The 20,328-nt window shown below is 35.4% G+C and overlaps 2 protein-coding genes across 7 annotated transcripts; both read right to left on the reverse strand.

Moving 5' to 3' along the window:
- Positions 1–239: 239 nt before the first annotated feature.
- Csn2 (casein beta) lies at positions 240–7,224 on the reverse strand. Of its 6 annotated transcripts, none has more exons than XM_021162687.1 (9): positions 7,184–7,224; positions 5,835–5,897; positions 5,088–5,111; positions 4,951–4,971; positions 3,956–3,979; positions 3,830–3,871; positions 2,063–2,587; positions 1,443–1,487; positions 240–566 (listed from the first exon to the last, which is right to left on the reverse strand). In XM_021162687.1, exons 2-8 carry the CDS (start codon positions 5,883–5,885, stop codon positions 1,482–1,484), a joined length of 693 nt encoding a protein of 230 aa, XP_021018346.1. In that variant the 5' UTR covers positions 5,886–5,897; positions 7,184–7,224; the 3' UTR covers positions 240–566; positions 1,443–1,481. The 6 variants fall into 6 exon arrangements, with proteins under 6 accessions (XP_021018346.1, XP_021018345.1, XP_021018347.1 ...); XM_021162686.1 differs by having other exon boundaries at positions 3,830–3,874; XM_021162688.1 differs by having other exon boundaries at positions 7,169–7,224.
- Positions 7,225–14,924: 7,700 nt separating this feature from the next.
- LOC110295475 (F-box only protein 5) lies at positions 14,925–16,735 on the reverse strand. The gene has a single exon (XM_021163970.1). The coding sequence runs from the start codon at positions 16,626–16,628 to the stop codon at positions 15,363–15,365; it is 1,266 nt and encodes a 421-aa protein (XP_021019629.1). The 5' UTR covers positions 16,629–16,735; the 3' UTR covers positions 14,925–15,362.
- Between the last annotated feature and the right edge of the window lie 3,593 nt (positions 16,736–20,328).

Here is a 20,328-nt window from a genome sequence, read left to right on the forward strand (position 1 = left end):
TTGTTTGGGTTTTAGACACATTCTCATTAGGTAGCAGATTATCAGAACTAACTTTGTTGATCAGTCTGGACTCAGACTCTTGGTAATCAGGCTTCAGGCTTTGGTTACAAGTAACACTGGTGTACCTCTTACCAGTAGTTAATTATATGATAAATTTTAATGTCCATAATAAGTTTACATTAAAACTGAATGATCTTTAGAAAGTTTAGAAAATCATAATAAAGACAAGACAACTTAAATATGCCTAAAGGATTATTTTATTGAAATGACTGGAAAGGAAATAGGTTCTCAAAGAAAAAATAGAAAATCCAATTTTTCACAAACTATTTTGTATACATTATTGACTTGCATTTTCAACTCCATATTGAACACTTAAAAAAATCCTGTAATATAATTGAGAAGCATATAGAGTCCATGGGTCAAATTCAAATGAATGCCATATAATACATAGAATAAATAAAAGAATACATTTTCTTTTTTTCCATGTAGATTAATTCAGAAATATGTCATTTTTGTAGCATGATCCAAAGATGAAAAGATTTGTACATTTCCAGTTTCAGTCAATTCTGTGAAAGAAAGATGTATAATCAGTCCTGTTGTGTTAAATCAGTGATTCTCAACATTCCCTTTAATACTGCTCCTCGTGTTTTGTTGACCCCCAACCATAAAATTATATACTTTATTATTTTATTGTTGCTTCATAAATGTAATTTTATACTGTTATAAATTTTAATGTAAATATCTGATAAGCTACCTCTGTGAAAAAGTCATTCATCCCCCAAAGGTGTCCTGACCCATAGGTCAAGAACTGCTATGTCTTATTAATTTGCCTCTCACTATTAAAACCAATTGTTTTACAAACATGCTCTATTGATTCTCTCCTTGGAGACATATAAAGTCCTATTCAATGCCACATCAGCTCATGAGAAATTGTTGCAGAATCTATAATCTTTCTTCAGTGCTGAGAGGTTTTATAGTTTAGAATCTCAAAGCTATATTGTCTGCCCTGTAGAACCTCTAAATACCTGGGCTGGGTATCTTATTTTTGACTCATGAATAAAAGAACAATTTTAAAATTTATGAGACCTACAGTACACATTGCAATGAAAATTGACCTGTAACAAAAGCCAAAATATATCCACATAAAATATAGAAAAACTTCATTTCTGCTTTTGTTCACAGCATGATAATATAGGATGTAAAGTTAAATGCTTTTGGAAAGAGACAGATCTGTACCAGTGGCAAACAAATAAAATGAAAGTTTCTTGAAATATAAATTTTGTCCAGTGTCATGTTGGTAAGAAGCAGTCAACCAGTGAAACCATAGTAGTAAGTGAATAGTGATGAAATTTGCTATTCTGCTGTGTATATAGGAGGATGAAATATAAAATGATATAAAATATAAAACTTATCATTCTGCTCTTTAGTTTCCAAGGACTTACCAAAAAACATAAGGAGGAGAAAATAACCTGAAAATCCTCTTAGACCTTAAATGCAAACATACAAATCAATCAATCAATCAATCAATCAATCAATCGTTTCCCTTTTAGTCTAACACTTGCCTAAAGTGTGTTCCATGTAGCAAATGAAACGTTGCAATCTTTTGACTCCATGTACATATACTCAAAAGTACAAATAAACGGCACTATGTGAATAATATATGAGCTCAAAGAAATTTTAGATCTCTACAGAAGAAAATTTGTTACCAAAATCTAATAAGATCCGCAGATTTAATTGTGGTATAGTTGAGCTTAATATTCTGTAAGTCAGAATTCCAGATCTTCCAATTAAATCATTGTTCTTGTAATTATCTGACATCAACAAGCAATTCCTTTTACCTAGATAACCAGTTATATCAGAATCTGTAACTAGGCAGTAGGCACTGGGAATTAGGTTTAAATGAAGATCCGCAGGTGATTTTGTTTTATAGCTAACCCTGTGGATCTTCTATTATATAATGAGCTATGTATGTGTTCTTTCAATCTAGAGCTCTTGTTTCCTCTGTTATTGTCACCATATATACATTTTGAGGGGAATTAAAGGGAAGAAAATTTGAACTTACAGAAACGGAATGAAGTTGTTGAGTGGCAGGGAATTGGACTTGGACGGTGGGGTTAAGCAGAAGTTCTAGGTACTGCAGAAAGTCTTGGACAGACATATTCTGTGGAAGGAAGGGTGCTATTTGCTGCAGAAAGTACAGAACTTTGGACTGAGGAAGAGACAGCTGGGTCTGAGAAGAAACCAGGGGAGTCTGAGGAAAAGCCTGAACCTGTGTCAGGAGCTGGACCAGAGACTGAGGAAGGTGCAGATTAGCAAGGCTGGGGTTTTGAGAGTTTATGAGGCGGAGCACAGTTTCAGAGTTAAGGAGGGGCATCTGTTTGTGCTTGGGAACGATGGTGGCTTTAGCTTTAAGGAAGGATTCCAGTTCAGGAGAAATGACAGGCCCAAGAGATGGCACCACAGGGGGTTGAGCAATAGGCTGGATGTTTTGTGGGAGGGGATTGCAAGAGATGGTTTGAGCCTGAGCATATGGAAAGGCCTGGGGCTGTGACTGGATGCTGGAGTGAACTTTAGCCTGGAGCACATCCTAGAAAGAAAAGAACCATTAGTCCACAATTTAGCAAAGTCGACATTCTTCATTGACTAATTAATAATCTTTTACCCAATGATAAGCAAAGGAATGAACAACTACAAAAAACTTCATTTGCTTAAAAATCTACCTTGACCTAGGTGAATACGGTGATTAATGGCTCTAAATCTAGCAGGTTGAAGTCTGATGCAGGAGGATTCCTATAACTTTGAGAACACCCTGAAATAAAAGGTAAGTTCTAGGCAATCCTGGGGTACAGATTAAGGCTTTTTTTTTAAAGATACACAAAGCAAGAAAGCATTGTCTAGGGTAACATGAAGAAAATAAGTAAAGTGTTCTTAAGGAATGTCTCCTAACCTATTCTACTTATGGATGAATTACAGAGTAAAATAAAACTGATGTTCAAGAGTTTTCAAAATCGTTTCACCTTATCCCAAGCCAATTTACTGGGGGAGAGGGAACTACGTTACACTATTACATTCCAGTATACTCCATAGTGTGTATGGCTAGAAGTGTGGTATGCTAGTGGAATGTGATGCTATTCTTATGACTATTAATTTGAAGGCATGCTCTGCTACATTGCATCACAGCTTAAGTAGTGTTGCATTCAGTTGTTCCATATCTCACTTCTCTTTTTGTAGACTAAAAATGTCCTTAAGGCCAGGTAAACAAAAAATATAAATGCTATCAAAAAACAAAGTCTGTGCAAAAGCCATTGACTCTGCTGAAAGTCAATTAACTCCATGCATGAGAAATTCTTATTAATGTTTTTGGCCTAGGAATAAAGTAAATATACTACAAAGAGACTAATCAGCAAGATTCCTCATCTGGTAGGTGGTCAGTTCAGTGCCACGTGGTTAGCATGTCCTTTCACTGACATGGTCACTTAGAAAATAAAAGGAGGGCTGGAGAGATGGCTCAGCGGTTAAGAGCACTGACTGCTCTTCCAGAGGTCCTGAGTTCAATTCCCAGCAACCACATGGTGGCTCACAGCCATCTGTAATGGGGTCTGATGCCCTCTTCTGGTGTGTGTAAAGAGAGCAATGGTGGTGTTATATATAAAATAAATAAATAAATAAATCTTTAAAAAAAAATAAAAGGAACATGATTTCTACTGGAGAGAAGCTTATGCTCATTATTAAACACAGATAACTCCACTAGTAACTACAGTCATGATGGAAAAAATGTATTGATGCCCACATGAGCTTTCTAGACATAAATTATTGATAAGTAGTTTACCTCTGCCTGCAGCTGTCCCATGAGATTCACCTTCTGAAGTTTCTGCTAGAAATAAAATATACATTAAAAATCTCAAACTTTTCATCCTCAAAAATAAATCATGGAAGTAAAATACAATGGGCTTACCTCATTGATATGTTCAACAGATTCCTGCAGAAAAGAAAAAGAATCATTTAGTTTTAGTGAATACGTAGTATTTTTCAATACACAATGATAATTAAGGTATTTAGTAAGTTATTGTATTATATTATTATATTATATTATTAGCATGTTATATTATATTAATAATATATAATGGGAAACTTGATGAAACTTACATTTAAATTATTTAAAACACATTGTATAAGCCTACTGTTTACAAGAAAAGTGAGTGCAATCAAGAGAGAAAATAAATTAGTGGGCAAAGTATACGAAGAGACATCTAAACTATGCTAATTCTTTCTCTGTTTACAAGTGAACTTTAAATTCCATTCTTAAATCAAAACACACAAACATAATTGAAAATACAGACTAATGGCAATATATTACAGTAGTCACTATGAGTTCGCTTGCTACTATGCTAGGCTTCATATAAACCATGAGAAATGAATACTTCCTCTGAGGTTTTTGCAGCATTGTGAAGAGAAAAAAAATAAACACATCATAAGTATTTCATGGTAAAGAAATGATAAGTATTTCATGTGATACTCTCAGGTAAATTTAAGATTTCATTGTATCCTGTTGATTCTTATTTATGTAAATGACAACTTTAATAATCAAATATGTCCTTCTGCAAACCAGCCTACCTACTATAGAGTAAGCATGTCATTTCTAGTAGTCTTTAGTTGGTACTATAGTTCCTAGCCAATGAGTGTCAAAAGGCACACAGTGAATATTAATAATCCAGGTCAGATTAGGAAGAGTTCATGGCAGCGAATAAGATTGTGAGCTTCTAAAATAAAGAGAGGTCGAAGAGGTGGTGATGACATTTCAAATAAGAAACAAATGGTGATTAGAAGAAGAAGCTCTCCAGATACCTTTCTGCCCATAACATCATGTAAGAGATATACTGGAGTCTGAGTAACATGATTTAACTCAACAGAAAGATGACATTTACTGCCTCTGAGAGGCAATTGCCTTACCTCACTGGAAATACTATCAGTCTGTAAACAAAAATACATACATATATATGTTAGATTATATATCCAATTAGGACTTCAAGATCATTAAAAATGTAGTAATTTTAGAGTGGGAAATTTGTCTCAATATAAACTCTTACCTCAGAGGATACAGTAAATGTATTCTTTTGTAAAAGGAAACAAACAGACAAAATACATTATCAGTTAGTATATCTACTTTGTTACTAAACATACTTTCCATTTGGTTTTCATGTCTTTTACCTCTTTCAGAAAATAAAGATATATGGCCTTCATAATCTTGAAAACTTATATTTACACACTCTTTGATCTTTTAACAAATGTGCATCGGTACATTACTATATTATATAAAATGTGTACATAATGTTTGATGAATGGCAAAAGTTACATTAATTTTCACTAAACACTTTTTTTTATTATGCCCATGACGCTGCTCATAGCATGGCCACAATTCTTGATTATGTCTCCTCCTTTGATTATTTCTTTGGAGAGACTCAGTAAGATGTGACCTGCACACCTAAAGAGATGCAAGCACTTAATCATCAGAATGAGAACCCCAAGCTGCACATGTGCTGCACATGTGAGTCTACTTTTGCGAAGTCATTTTTTACTCGATGCATTTCTATTGCCTTGTTTCATTTCTTATTTTTGTTTTTGTTTTTGTTGTTGTTAGAGAATTTGTGATACTGTAATACAGTAAGCATTTGTTCCAGCTTGGGGACCCTACAGGAACTTTGAGACACTGTGTGATCCTCAAAGAAGCAGTGATTAAATAAACAGATTCCAAACTCTGTTGACTATCCATTAAGAGCTCACTGCTGCCATTGTGTGTACGTAAGCAGACTCTTCTCTACATCTTCTTTACACACCTCTCTTGCAAGAGCAAGGGCCACAAGGCAGGCGAGGATGAAGACCTTCATGGCTGTCAAGTCCTGTGAATGAAGTGAAGAATTAGTAACAGATTAGTCAGTTAACAAGTCAAGATCTACTCTGGTCCTTAAATACTATTACTAAACACTACACTCAGACTTCAGCTGCAGCCACCGTGCTCTTCAGCTCACAACTCTCTCCAGTCTTTTGTGTTAATTCTCTTTTGTTAACAGTTGTATGCATGCCTTACAAAAGCTATGAAGACCTCATAACTACCAAAACATTTCACAATCCATTTATTGAAATCTCTTGAGCACTTATAGGTGACCAGAGAGTGAACAAAAAATTAATATCTCAGCACTATGGAGCCTCACTTCTAGAGTGAATTGGTAGACAATGTATATTAACTGTTTTCTTGCTTGTAAGTTTTCACAGCATAAAAAATAAAAATTTAAATATATTTATAAAGCATTCTTTCCAATATTTGAAGATGGAAAATTATCCTATGAATGAAAAGTAGTGTTTTTGGATTTTCTGATGGATGTTGTAGTATTCATTATTAACTCTTCCTTGTCTAAATCTCCCTTCAAGGATTTCTATATAATTCAATCATCCTAGCTTAAAAGAAAGTTGTAGCTTTGTATATTTTAAATGTGGGGAGAATCCCACTGCAGTTCTTATATTTAATCCTGGGCATTTTAACACCAATTTTAAACAAGAACTTTACTGACATGTGGAATGCTCTAAGCAACATTTCTCTCTACTCATCATACTACCATGATTACTGCTTCTAAGTCAGTTCTGATCGTTCTAGAATTTATTTTTTAAGAAAATAGAAGACACTGTTTCTATTTTCCACATGGTTTCTAATATTTCTTGTAGTACTATGAGCTAGATCAAGAATTCCAAGTCCTTGGACAAGTTATATGGTTACAATTTTCTTGTTTATAAACATGTAATTGGCTGTATAATAATCTAACAGCTATATAATAAAGATATATCTCCATGATATAATTTGAATGTATTGTACTACTAAAATACATCAAATCAAATAAGATATATTACTTAGGAGACAATTCTTATTCTCCCCTTCACAGTAGTCACTGGCTTTGTGATTTTTACTACATTTTTCCAATTTTATGAAGCCAGTTGTCATTATAATTTGTATCAAATCTTTCTAGGCATTTCTGACTTTTAAAAGGCCATCCTTTAAAATAATCTCATCCTTTTTTAAATATCTAATTTTAAAAAGCTATATTTTAAGTAAATCTATTCTTTCTATAATATCATCTAGTATGAATTTGAAATAATGAAAATGCTATTTCAAACTTACATCTGAAGTTCTTACCTTTAGTGGAGGACAAGAGAGGAGGTGAAGCTGAAAGGATGATGTCCTATCAGACTCTGTGACTGTATATATACTGCACTTAATGACATGCTAATTTTGTGGTTTGTAAGATATTCAAAAAGTCCCTTCAATTCCAAGAAGTATACGTGATTAGAAAATGGTTTCTTTCTATTGTCTTTCCCAAGAAATTCTGGGGTACATTAAACAAGGCAGCAATTCAGAAGCTGGTTAAGGAACTTGCCCAGGAAAGACAATTGTCCAATAACTTAAAATAACTACACGTTCCTCCAGCCAAGTGGGGGGGGGGGTGTGGAGCTTTAACCTCAGTTCTCATCCCTCTTCCCAGCCTAGTGGGGGGCTTTAACCTCAGTTATGCAGCAATGATATGGAAACATCCAAGATACACAAAGCTTTACAGAGACCAGGATTTCATCTTATTCTGAGCACTAAGAACTCAATAATGCTAAGATACTCTAGTCATGTGTAGCAAACTCTGGATTGTTCACATGCATCAGGTTTGGGAAAAAAAGTAAATACATTAAACTAATATTCAGTAGGCAGAGTAATGTATTTTACATAGTAATAGAAGAAATCAGAAAAGGAATCTATAAGGTTTGTATAAAAGGTAAAACTACGAATCTATAAGAAAAAGTTTGCAAGTGCGTTGACGATAAACCTAATTTTTAGCTAAAAAATATAAGGATTTAACTAAAATATATAAGGATTCAGGGTTTTACAAACACCAGTAAAGGTATTTTTCTCTTTCTCTCTCAATCTCTGTATGTGTGTCTCTCTCTGTCTCTCTTTCTCTCTTTCTGTCTCTGTCTCTCTCCTTTCTTCTTGATCATTTATTGAAAATAGGCATAGAAATTTATTTACTTAACAAACATTAATCTTTTTAATAATAGTAATTACAGACTTTTACTTTTTAATGCACATTGTAACAACCACTAAATACATTATAATCATTATCTTGTCATTTTTTGCCAAACAATTTTAAGTTGCTCTTTTTTTCTCACTATCAACATTTAGGAAATGAAGACTATACGGCTGAATAGCTTGCTCAGGCTTGTTATATTTAATAGTAAATTATCATGCAAACCCCACGTTTGTCTCACTATAGCTGATTTTTATTTGGTTACGCCTGAGTTCCATGGCCCACACTTTAACTCTTCTAGGATTATATTATGAAAAAAATGTCAAATTTAAATGTAGCATTTTTTGTTTCAATGTATACAATTTAATGTCTAGTAGAGAAATTTTACATATTGACAAATGTAATGATGAGTTTGTTACTTTATTTAGATGATAAAGAATAAGTAGAATTTTGAGATCAATAAGTGGCACAATATGACATCATTGAGCAACCATATAGCTTCTGTGGTAGATATTTGATAGAATCAAATCCCAAATGCTTATGAATTTCACATATTTTATTTACACTAATCACTAAAAACCTAAAAATGTTTAAAATAAAGAAGTATTGTAAAATATTTGAGATTTTGAAACATTATGACAATATAATCAGTTAAAAGATGTGCTTATACAAAGTTATTATTGCAGTCTAAGAAAGATATTTAAGCCGGGCGTTGTGGCGCACGCCTTTGATCCCAGCACTCGGGAGGCAGAGGCAGGTGGATTTCTGAGTTCGAGGCCAGCCTGGTCTAGAAAAACCAAAAAAAGAAGAAGAAGAAGAAGAAGAAGAAGAAGAAGAAGAAGAAGAAGAAGAAGAAGAAGAAGAAGAAGAAGAAGAAANATATTTAAATGTCTTTAGGGAGATTTTGCTAAGGAACTGGAATGACAGAAAGGATGGTGTCATTAAAATGAGCAGTAGAAGAAGTTAGGGAAATAAATGAATAGTCTATGCCTGTCTGGGTGATTGAAATGTCAGATGTACTACAAATCATGACGGGAAAACAAGAGCTGGGTATAGTGCTGCAGGCCTTTAATCCCAGTATGTGGGAGGCAGAGGCAGGCATATCTCTGTGTTTTCAATACCCACCCAGATGGCCTTGCTACAGAGAAACTCCATTTTGAAAAAAAAATCAAGGGAGGAGCAGAAATTAGACTGGAAATGGTGAGTTAACTGTGAAATTGGAAGGGAGACAGTGTAGTGAAAGGAAGGTAGCTAGCAAGAAGTGAGGGATTGGAAAGGGACATGGGGAGTGAATATGATGAAAATACATGATATAACTGAATGCCAATGTCATTGAAACTCCATTGCTTTCTCTAATGTATATAGATACTCTTTAGTGCACTGAGAAGTTTAGAATAGATTATAGAGATTCATGAGATGTTTACCAGGTAGTCAGGACATCCAGAATCATAGCAAGGTAATGGGAACAGGAAAAAACTGTAGGCTAAAAGAAAAGAGGCCAGTGAAGGGAAGCTGCAGGGGCACACCTGTAGGAAGGATAAATGTATGAGTTTTGCTGGCTCCAAGTCACATTCAAAAGAGTACAACCTATACAGAACATACTAGTCTTACTAAGAGATGAGAGAAGGAGTGGATTAAATAAAACAATATGTATGTTAGGATAAAAAGTACAGAACCTGAAAGTGAAGAATATCATTTTCTCATTCTTTAATATGACTCTGAGCTAACAAAACTTAAGAAGTTCAACATTAGAAAGAAAGCAATAGCTCTATTATGACTAGACCTTAATGTTAGTCATACATGAACACTTCATGAAGTATAACAGTAGCCCATGGGAAAAGGGACAGTCCAGATTAAATATGTTATTTCAAGTGTCTCAGTAGTTTCCTACATGCAATAAAGAAATACTAAGTGAGTCAGTCATAATCTTCATAGGAAAGCAGGCAGGAAAACCTACTTATGAAGAATAATGAGTACTTTAATAAACTTGTAATAATGTACAATTGACAGAGAAGGGACAATTAATGCCATATCATGGCATGATAGAGAGAAAAAAGATGCACAGAACCATGAGTTCTTGACAGAATTCTGATACAAATGAAGACTGGGTTGACCTTAGGGTAAAAACAAATTCTAGAGTACACATGGAGAGACTAGAGTCTTGTATGTGAGAAACAAGTACTTAAACTAGTTCAAGCAGTTCATCTAGGCAAGATGGGAAATGGGGCAGATAATGATAAGCAAAGAACATTGTAGTCTTAAGGAACATGACATGTTCTGTAGACAATAGGGGTATATAGGAGGTTCTCAGGAGAAAAGCATTTGTATAATGACTATTTCCAGAGAGCATATTATCTTAGCAATAATTTAAAACCTGCTCATGGACATCTTTTTTATCTATTTTTTAGTTTTTCCTTCTCTCTCTCTCTCTCTCTCTCTCTCTCTCTCTCTCTCTCTCTGTCTCTCTGTGTGTCTCTGTCTCTCTGTCTCTCTCTCTCTCTCTCTCTCTCTCTCCCACTCTCTCTCTCTATCCCACTGAGAAAAAGCTTTACAATGAGATAGTGATAAGGAACAAAACTGAAAGCCACAAGGTCAATAGGATATTGGCAGAATTACCATAGCAAAAGCTGAAGGAGAGAAGAAGGCCTCAAAGTACTTGGCTTGTATAATTACAAATCATGTGTCTCAAATTCTAATGTGTACATAATGGATGATATCCTTAAAAGTATTTAGCTCTTTCTGTTTGATGCTGGTCATTCTATAATGCTTCTCTCTATTATTCTCTGCCTGTAAAATATAAATTTTCTTTTAAAGTAAAACATTTACCATATGGCTAATTAATGATCTTTTTTTCTTAACAGATATTACACTAACATCATACTAAATTTATGAGAGATAGTAACACTCACAGTAGTCAAGTCTGTGCTCTAGCAATGAGAAAGCATAGCCAATTACTACTATATATTGATTTATTGGTTTCTTTTTTATTTTTACTTTTTTGAAAACTTTGGTTTTTGACTTTTTGTTATTAAACATTAAAATACTTTGATCTTAGAACAGTGATAATTGAAATATTTTCTGCTTTCATTTATTTAAATTAGAATTTGTATCAGAGGAATAAAATGATTCTTATTTCATGTAGCATCATTTTAAAGTGTGTTTACAAAACTTGTTCATGGTATACAGTGTAAATAAGTATAAATAAATAAAAAAGTTAACTGGTTAATTTGGTATTAAACTTAACTTATTCATTATTCTTAATTGATGAGGGCTTTGACAAGTGAATAATTTTTTATTATCAATTGCAGAAAAATAATTATATTTTCATTTTTCCTGTTGAGTTTGTGAACCATCTTTTACTAACCACAATTCTGTATTCAGAATTTAATGACAAAGACTAAGTTTCAGTCAAATTAACTTTAATTTTGTGTAAGTTCTAAGTCAGAGAGAATCTAGGAAAGGAAATATTGAAAAATTTCCATTGCCTTAAGCCAAATTAGGAAACACTTTGGCTGCTCTGTGATTGCCAATGCCAGGCAACAATATATGACTTCTAAGAAAATGAATACAGAAGTGAGCAAGCCTTATCCATGAAACATTTCCTTTTAATTTCTACATCTTGTGCAATAGATCCAGTATTTCCTTGAGACTCTCTCACTAACTTTAAGCTGTTTTAATCACTATACTTATAGATTGGTCTGAGACAGAAAATGAGAAAATTGTGATCAAGGAAAGAGTAAATAATATACTAGAGCTAGAGAATATTCCAGTGAAAAGTAGAAAAACTACAAGCTTAAAATAAAGTTGATGTCTTGAGTAAGGTAAACTTTAGACCACAATTATATAAGAAGCAAAGTATAGAGACCTAGGCTTGCTCAACTTAAGATCTGCAGTTTTCACAAAGAAAGAATCGTCCTCACTGAGATTTCTCAATAGCCTTGGAACAAACAAGATATAGTCAGTGCAATGTGTCCCATGACTTGGGTAATGGGCCTGCAGTAGGCAAACAGGAGATTTGAGTGAACCCTAATATAACAGTGGAGGTCATATAAATGCATAGAAATAGAATTGCTTTGTTTAATTTGCTGCAGCACAGAGAGTAAAGTAGACTACCACTCAAAAAGAAGAAGATTAGAAGAGACCCTAGATATCATTTGTAAAATTTAGACTTGGGAAATTGTGTTATTTAAGATAATATAGCTATTTAGAAATATAAGCAGAACTAGCTAATATTCAAAACACTCTTCAGTAAAACATCAATGTAGGGAAAGTAAAGAGTGCAATCAATGTAATAAAATATGCATGTAGAAAGGAATAGCTAATAGCATTTCATATGTAAATGGGATGTTTTAATTCAATCCATGAGATTATTTAAGTATAATAAAATGGCATATTACTTAAAATATTGTTGTTAATTTGATCTATAAATATAAGCAAAAGTCATACAAATAAAAGATATTGCCCATAAAACCTAACTAATACAATGTATTTTCATCAGGTACTAATTGTTTTTGTTTACACAGAATTATAAATTTTCATTTGTGTTCAGGAGAGGTTTATGAAGCACAGATAGCCCGAATGTTATTTACAGATGTCTTAATTTTGGCACTGTTATCCAGGGCAGGGCATTTTTACCTCTTAACAGAATTTTCTTATCTTAGTGAGAGTCTTATATCATCAACATCTGCCCCTTGTGACAGTTTTTCACTCTCTTCTCCTTTCCTATTGTTCTGCCTGATCTCATCATCTCTCCTCATTTACAAAGCAGGTGATGACAGTCATCTCCAATGACTACACTTCCATTTCTTCTCTATGTTCACTTGTCTGCAGAATGTATCTAAGTTCATATTTACATTTATTTATTTGTCTATTTTGTGCTTATCATTTTTTCCCACTATTCTAAAGAAAGTAGGAGATACCACAGACACAGAAATATGATCTCTCCTCTGCACTCAGCATGTTGCTAAGAAAAGGACGCTTCAGGAGTGTGGCAGACTTTGGCAGTAAAGCAGCTGGCCATCATAAGGTGCTTAGGGTTATTGTAAATTCTGAAATAATCCAGAATATTGGCTGAAGGTATTTTCTCCTTCTACTTTGTTTGTGAGTTCTTTCATGATTCATACAGAATATTTTTATATGTGTGTATTCTGATAAAAGTTATATAATACAAAAGGTAACATCAAATTTTAACATCTGTGGAATTACAATTTGAAATGTTATTTGTGCTTATTCTCCTTTAAGCCAGATGCAAATATTATAATAACTTAGTGTTTCACTTCTCATTGAGAAAGTATATTCATGACCTTATGCAACCACCTGGTTCCTAATGAAATAATTATTTATGATCATTAAGCTTTCTTTCTAGACATTTCTTCCCCTTTATTCTTCCATTATTCCCCTTTAAATAAATTGTGTTTAAAACAAAATACAAAGATCAGCTCATCTAACTCAAATACATGTAGGTGAATGGAGGAACCAAGTCTTGGTTAACACAAATATTCATTAGCATTATTTTGTGATGTTTATGTGTAGCTGACAACTTAGTAACTCACTGGTGTTACACCTCTGACCTTTACTAATGTATGCCAGAAAGGCTATGACAACTGCAAAGAACACAGGGTTTAGTGACAGAGAAGTGGATATGCATATTTTTATTTAAGTATAGATTTCAAGTTGGATCTAATGGAAGTCGATGAGATAGTTTGATGGTGAAGTGTTTATACACAAGCATGAGGACCTGCATGTGATCCTCAACTCCAGTTTAAATAGTCAGGAATAGTGGTGAAGTGCAGGGGTAGAGCAGGCAGAGAAGAGGAAAACTGGAAGAAGAGGAGAAATTCCAACCAATGTCTTCTCTAAATATACCTTTGGAGGTTGCAGCTTTCAGTGCCAATACAGCACACTTGCCAGATGCCATTTTTTGGTGCTTCCTTCATTAATTAATGCCACACTTTTACCAAAGGTTTTACAGTGTTGGCTTTAGATAATAAGTAAATATCAGACATATTCTGTTCCACAAATCCTTAGAACAACCTACTTCTATACTTCCTGATCATGTCATATCTTTGACAGGGGGACACTGTTGTAGCAGGAGCATGCTAATCCTCCATCATACGCCTTCTTGCACATCCAGGAATGACCACATAAAATAATGAGTGGAATAATGCTTTCATTATATTCTTCCTACCTGAATGAGAAAAACTTTAAATTTAATTTATAATAATTTTCAAATATTTTAACTGGAGTGCATTTCCTGGAGAAGGTCATGATTTATAGCAGATTTATTCTCAATCTGTGGGTCAGGATTCTCTTGGAGGTTAAACAATCTTTCACAGGGTGTGTGACCTAAGCCCATCAGGAAACACAGATATTTACATTATGATTAATATCGGTAGTAATATTAACTAGGAAGTACCTGTGAAATAATTTTATGGTCGGGGTCACCACCACATGAGGTACTGTATTAAAGGGTCGCAGCATTAGGAGGTTGGAAAGCACTGGTATAGAGCACTTGGAATATTGCTTTACAGGCACAGATCTGTTAACATCATGGTTCCTTTACTTAAGTTAGGTGATGAAAGAATTAGGGAAGAATTAATAGATAGCAAAAGATGAAAGGAAAAAAATGCCATGTATCAATACAAGATAAATAGACTAGGGTTTATTTTTAAAAAATCACACTGTTGGTGGCATGCACAGGGCCACCACAGGTTTAAAGCCCATGGTCTCTTTATGAGATGTCTGTGTGTGCAAATGTGTGTGTATGTGTGTGTGTTTTCAATATATTTGTTTCTTGTGCTTTTTCTTTGGCTCTTTTTTCTGTTAATTGGTTTGTTTTGTCCTTTTCTTTTCTTTTCTTTTTTCTTTTTTTTTTTTTTTTACACCTCTAACAATTTTATTGTAACTAAACAAAATTATGTGTGCTTATTTTATTTGGCATTTGAAAACAGGTATTTACAGATATAAAAAAACTCACATTGACAAACATTTAAATGGACAGACTCAAGTTGATAGAAGTATGATACAAATCTGGTAAAGCGAATCTTGGATACTGAAGCAAATGTTCTCAAGACTCCATAAAAAAAGACCCCAACCCTCCCTTGCCAAAAGTCCAATCGATTTTATCTTAGTATCTAATATAGATATCCAGGTTGTTTTTCATAAGTCAATCTTGGCATTTTATGGACAATTAATTTCTCTATTTACAAAAGGCATCATAATTATTTTTACTTTCTTAAATTAGAGTTGAAGTTTTTTTTTTCTTTTTAAAGTAGCCAAGATCTACAGTTGATCTATTAAAGGTCACAATCTTTGTAAGTTCTTTTTACTCTTTTTAGTTCCAGGCAAAGGACCCACTTTACAGCTGGCTTTTAGGATCTTGCCATTCAAACAGTCTTTGTTGTTATGGTAAGCACACAGACACTTTGTACAATATTCAAATTGACAGCTTTCCCGTTTGCAGACTGCTCGCTCTAAATAGTGGTCATATTTTGCAGGGAAATTACAGCGAACACAGGCTTTGAGGCTTTCGTTGTTCTTCAATGTCTTTGCCACCTCCACGAACTCATTGTGCCGGCTGAAGGTAGACACTGTCTGACCACGCTGACTGGAGGACTTGATTTGAACATCTTTTTTGGGAGGTGTCCAGGTTGATGACTTTTGAACAGAAGTTAGTGCAGCTCTGCCCACAACATATCCTCTAGTTGTAGCCTGTAGTGACAACTTACTGCTCTCAATGACTCTCTGCATGGTTTTGCTGTAGAGCTGGAACGCTCCCTCATTGGTTTCCAGGATCTTCTTCCAAATTCTGCTCACTTTAGACAGATTTATTAAGTCCATGCCGCTGAGCTTAGTCAAAATATTAGCCAACAGGTGCATAAATCCCCTCCGGGAGAGCTCAGCCAGGATATCTAGGTGTTCCAGGCCCATTTTCTTGCCAATTATATTTTGCAGTCTAAAGTTTCCGCTGGCAATAACTTCCTTCAGCATTTCTCGATCCACTTTAGAGTTTCGTTTGCCATTCTTTTTTAATGTCGAGCAAACCACTCTTTCAAAATGCAGGACAGGCAGCAGGGTTTTGTTGGGATGCTGGTCTGGGCTCTGTGATGGCAGCAGATGGGCCTGGGGACTGTTTCTGAATTTCTCCAGGATAAGAATGCCATTGTCACGGTCACTTTGTGTGAATGATGAATAGCCACTGTCCTCATACACTCTACTGGCCTCTAGTTCTTCTGTTTCGTTTGAACTATCTAGTGTGTTTTGTACACGTTGATTTTCCTTGTTATCATGTCCCACAATTGGTGACTTGATGAAAGACAACCTCTCATGGTTTCTAACACAGTCCTTACAGGAAGGTTCCAAACACACGGGACTGTAGGAACCTTCTATCCCACTGTCCTCAGGTTTCACCACTTCAAGCTCAGAAAGCTCAGGGTTGCAATTAAAACACTTCATTGTAACAGAAAGAACAGGGCTTTCTTCTTCACAACTGTCCACTGTAGTCCGCACGCCAAGACCGCAGGGACAGGAGGACGGCCGGCGCAGATCACTGCAGGTGCGCCGGCTCATGCCGCAAAACTCGGGCTCCAATGCAGGGGAGATGGCGGCGACCACAGGAAAAAGGTGGCCGGCCTGACAATGCGCCGAGCCGTAGCTCTTAAAAGGCGCCAGCTGGTACTTTTCTGTTTTGTCCTTTTCAAGTTTTGTTGTTTCAAATGTTTTTAATTTTTGTTTCCTCCTCCTCCTCCTCCTTCTTCTTCTTCCTCTTCTTCATCTTCGTCTTCTTTCTTCAATTATTTATTTATTTAATTTACACCCCCTACTCAATTTTGCTTCTTACTCTTCTCCCAGTCTTTCCCCCACACCTTCATTTCAGGCCAATCTCTCCTCCCAAGGCTTTCTCTTCAGAGAAAGGCAGACCTGGATGATCAACTAGCCATGGCATATCAAGTTACAGAAGACTAAGCACCACCACTCCTATGAAGGGTAGACAGTTGGAGCAAAGGGTCCCAAAGACAGGTAACAGAGTCAGAGATAGCTCATGCTTACACTATTATGAGTCCCGAAGCTACACAAGTGTAACATATGTGCAGAGGACCTAGGTCAGTATTGCTGGTTGGCTGTTTTGTATTTGTGATCTCCTATATACCCAGGTGAGTTGATTCTGGTGTCCTTAATCCCTCTGGTTCATAAGTTCCTCCTTCCCTCCTCTCCATGGGATACCCCAAGCTCTGCCTAATGTTTGGCCGTGGGTCTCTGCATCTGTTTCCATTGGTTGCTAGGTGAAGTTTCTCTGATGTCAATTGTGCTAAACACAAGTCTATGAGAAGAAAAGAATATCATTAAAAATCATATCATTTATTTTTTTTCCATTCATGTTTGGTTCTATTGTGGCTTGCTGCGCTGTCCAGCCTCTGGTTCCTGACTCCCCTGGCAGTATCAGGAGTAAGCTCCCTCTCATGGCATGAGACTCAAGCAGGACAAGTCACTGGTTGTCATTCCCACAGTTTTTGTGTCTTCTTTACCACAACACTTCCTGTAGGCCAAGTGATTTGTTGCTAGATTGGTATCCTATCTCCTCTGGAAATTTTGCCTGGGTACAGGAGATGGCAGGTTCAGGCTTCATATGCCCCATAAGCTAGAAATTAAGCTAGGATCACCAACGTAGATTCCTTGGAATTTCCATCACACTAGCTTTCTAGCTCATGAAAAGATGCCCTTCCCCCACTTCCAGTTGTCTCTTCCAGTATTCTTTTCCTCCATCTTTCCCACAGCTGATCCTTAATGTTCCCATCACTACCTCTCTCCCTGATTCAGTCACCTCCTGCCTATTCGTCCTCAGGGTCTATTCTGTTTCACCTTCTTAGTGAGATTTGCACATATTCTCTTGAGCCCTCCTTGTTACCTAGCAGCTTTGTGTCTGTGGATTGTAGCTTGACTATTTTGTACTTTATGGCTACTATCCACTTGTGAGTACATACCATATTTGTCTTCCTGGGTCTGGATTTCTCACACAGGATGGTATTTCCTAGTTCCATCCATTTGCCAGCAAATGTCTTATTGTCATTGCTTTAACCTGAATAAGACATTGTGTAAATGTACATTTTCTTCATCCATTCTTCAATTGATGCAATTCTAGTTTGTGATCAGTTTCTGATTTTATGAAGAATGCTGCTATGAACATAGTTGAGCAAGTGTCTTTGGGGTATGGTGAAGCATCCTTTGGGTGTATGCCCAAGAAGGCATAGCTAGGCTTTAAAATAGATTGATTCTCAATGTTTTGAGAAACAGCCATATTGATTTCCGAATTGGCAGGACTACTTTGCACTCCTATAATCAATAGAAGAGTGTTGTTTTTTTCTCTATCTCTCTCTCTCCACATCCTCACCATCATGAGCTGTCACTTGTGTCTTTGAACTTACCCATTCACACAAGTATAAGATGGAACCTCAAAGTCATTTTAATTTGCATTTCCCTGATATCTAGGGGCTTTAAACATTTCTTTAACTGCTTCTCAGCCATTAGAGATTCCTCTTTTGAGTATTCTCTGTTTAGATTTGTATTCCATTTTTAAATTGTATTAATTATTTTTTGGTTTGTTGATGTCTAGTTTCCTGAGTTCTTTATATATTTTTGAAATTATTGCTCTGTTGGATGTGAGGTTGGTAAAGATATTTTGTAGGCTGCATTTTTCTCCTTTTAATTGTGCACTTAGATTTACAAAAGACTTTCAGTTTTATGAAGTTTCATTAGTTAAAGTTGATCTTAGTGCCTGTGGTATTGGTGTTCTGTCCAGGAACTTGTCTCTTGTTCTAGTATGTTCAAGGCTATCCCCCAGTTTCTCTTCTATCTGGTATCTTGTTTTATGTTGAGTTCTTCTATCAACTTGGACTTGAATTTTGTGCAGGATGATAAATATAGATCTATTTGAATTCTTCTTGATGGAGGCATACAGTTAGACCACTACCATTTGTTGTAGATATTTTCTGTTTTCCATGGTATATTTCTGGCTTCTTTTTCAATAATAAGGTGTCTATGGGTGTATGGACTTATTTCTGGACATTTTATTTGGTTCCAAAGATAAAACTGTCTGTGTTCATCACAGTGCAATATGGTTTTTTTTAATAATATTTCTCTGTAGTACCACTTGAAGTCAGTGATGGCAGTACCTCTGGAAATTCTTTTATTATACAGTATTGTGATAGTTATCCTGTTTTATGTTTGTTTGTTTGCTTGCTTGCTTTTCTTTATGAAGTTGTGTGTTGTTCTTTCAAAGTCTGTAAAGAATTGTGTTGGAATTTTGATGGGGATTGCATCGAATCTTTAAATTTATATTGGTAAGATGTCCATATTTGCTATATTAATCTTACAAATCTACAAGCATAGGAGAGCTTTCCATCTTCTGATATCTTCTTCCATTTCCTTCTTTTTTTTTTTTTTTGTAGCACTTCCAAGTCAGAATTTATCCTCAGATTTTTCAACATACTTCCTTAAAGCAATAATTACAGGAATTAAATTATCTGTTCCATATAATTATTTGGTAGTATACTCAAATGTTATACTCTAATTTCAGTTCCATAAAATATTACAATTCTCTGGCATGAAATAATTTTAATAATCAACAATGAAATACTTATGACATTGGTGTAGCTTTATACTCTGTGTAGATCTTACAGTTTAACATTAACTTATTTTTTTCCATTTTTATTAGGTATTTACCTCATTTGCATTTCCAATGCTATACCAAAAGTACCCAATACCCACCCACCCCCACTCCCCTACCCACGCACTCCCCCTTTTTGGCCCTGGNGTTCCCCTGTACTGGGGCATATAAAGTTTGCAAGTCCAATGGGCCTCTCTTTCAAGTGATGGCATATTAGGCCATCTTTTGATACATATGCAGCTAGAGACAAGAGCTCCGGGGTACTGCTTAGTTCATACTGTTGTTCCACCTATAGGGTTGCAGTTCCCTTTAGTCCTTGGGTGCTTTCTCTAGCTCTTCCATTGGGGGCCCTGTGATCCATTCAATAGCTGACTGTGAGCATCCACTTCTGTGTTTGCTAGGCCCTGTCATAGTCTCACAAGAGACAGCTCTATCTGGGTCCTTTCAGGAAATCTTGCTAGTGTCAGCCTTTGGAAGCTGATCATGGGATGGATCTCTGGATATGGCAATCACTAGATGGTCCATCCTTTCGTCACACTTCCAAATTTTGTCTCTGTAACTCCTTCCATGGGTGTTTTGTTCCCTATTCTAAGAAGGGGAAAAGTG

This window comes from Mus caroli, chromosome 5 (assembly GCF_900094665.2).
Source record: "Mus caroli chromosome 5, CAROLI_EIJ_v1.1, whole genome shotgun sequence".
NCBI lineage: Eukaryota > Metazoa > Chordata > Mammalia > Rodentia > Muridae > Mus > Mus caroli.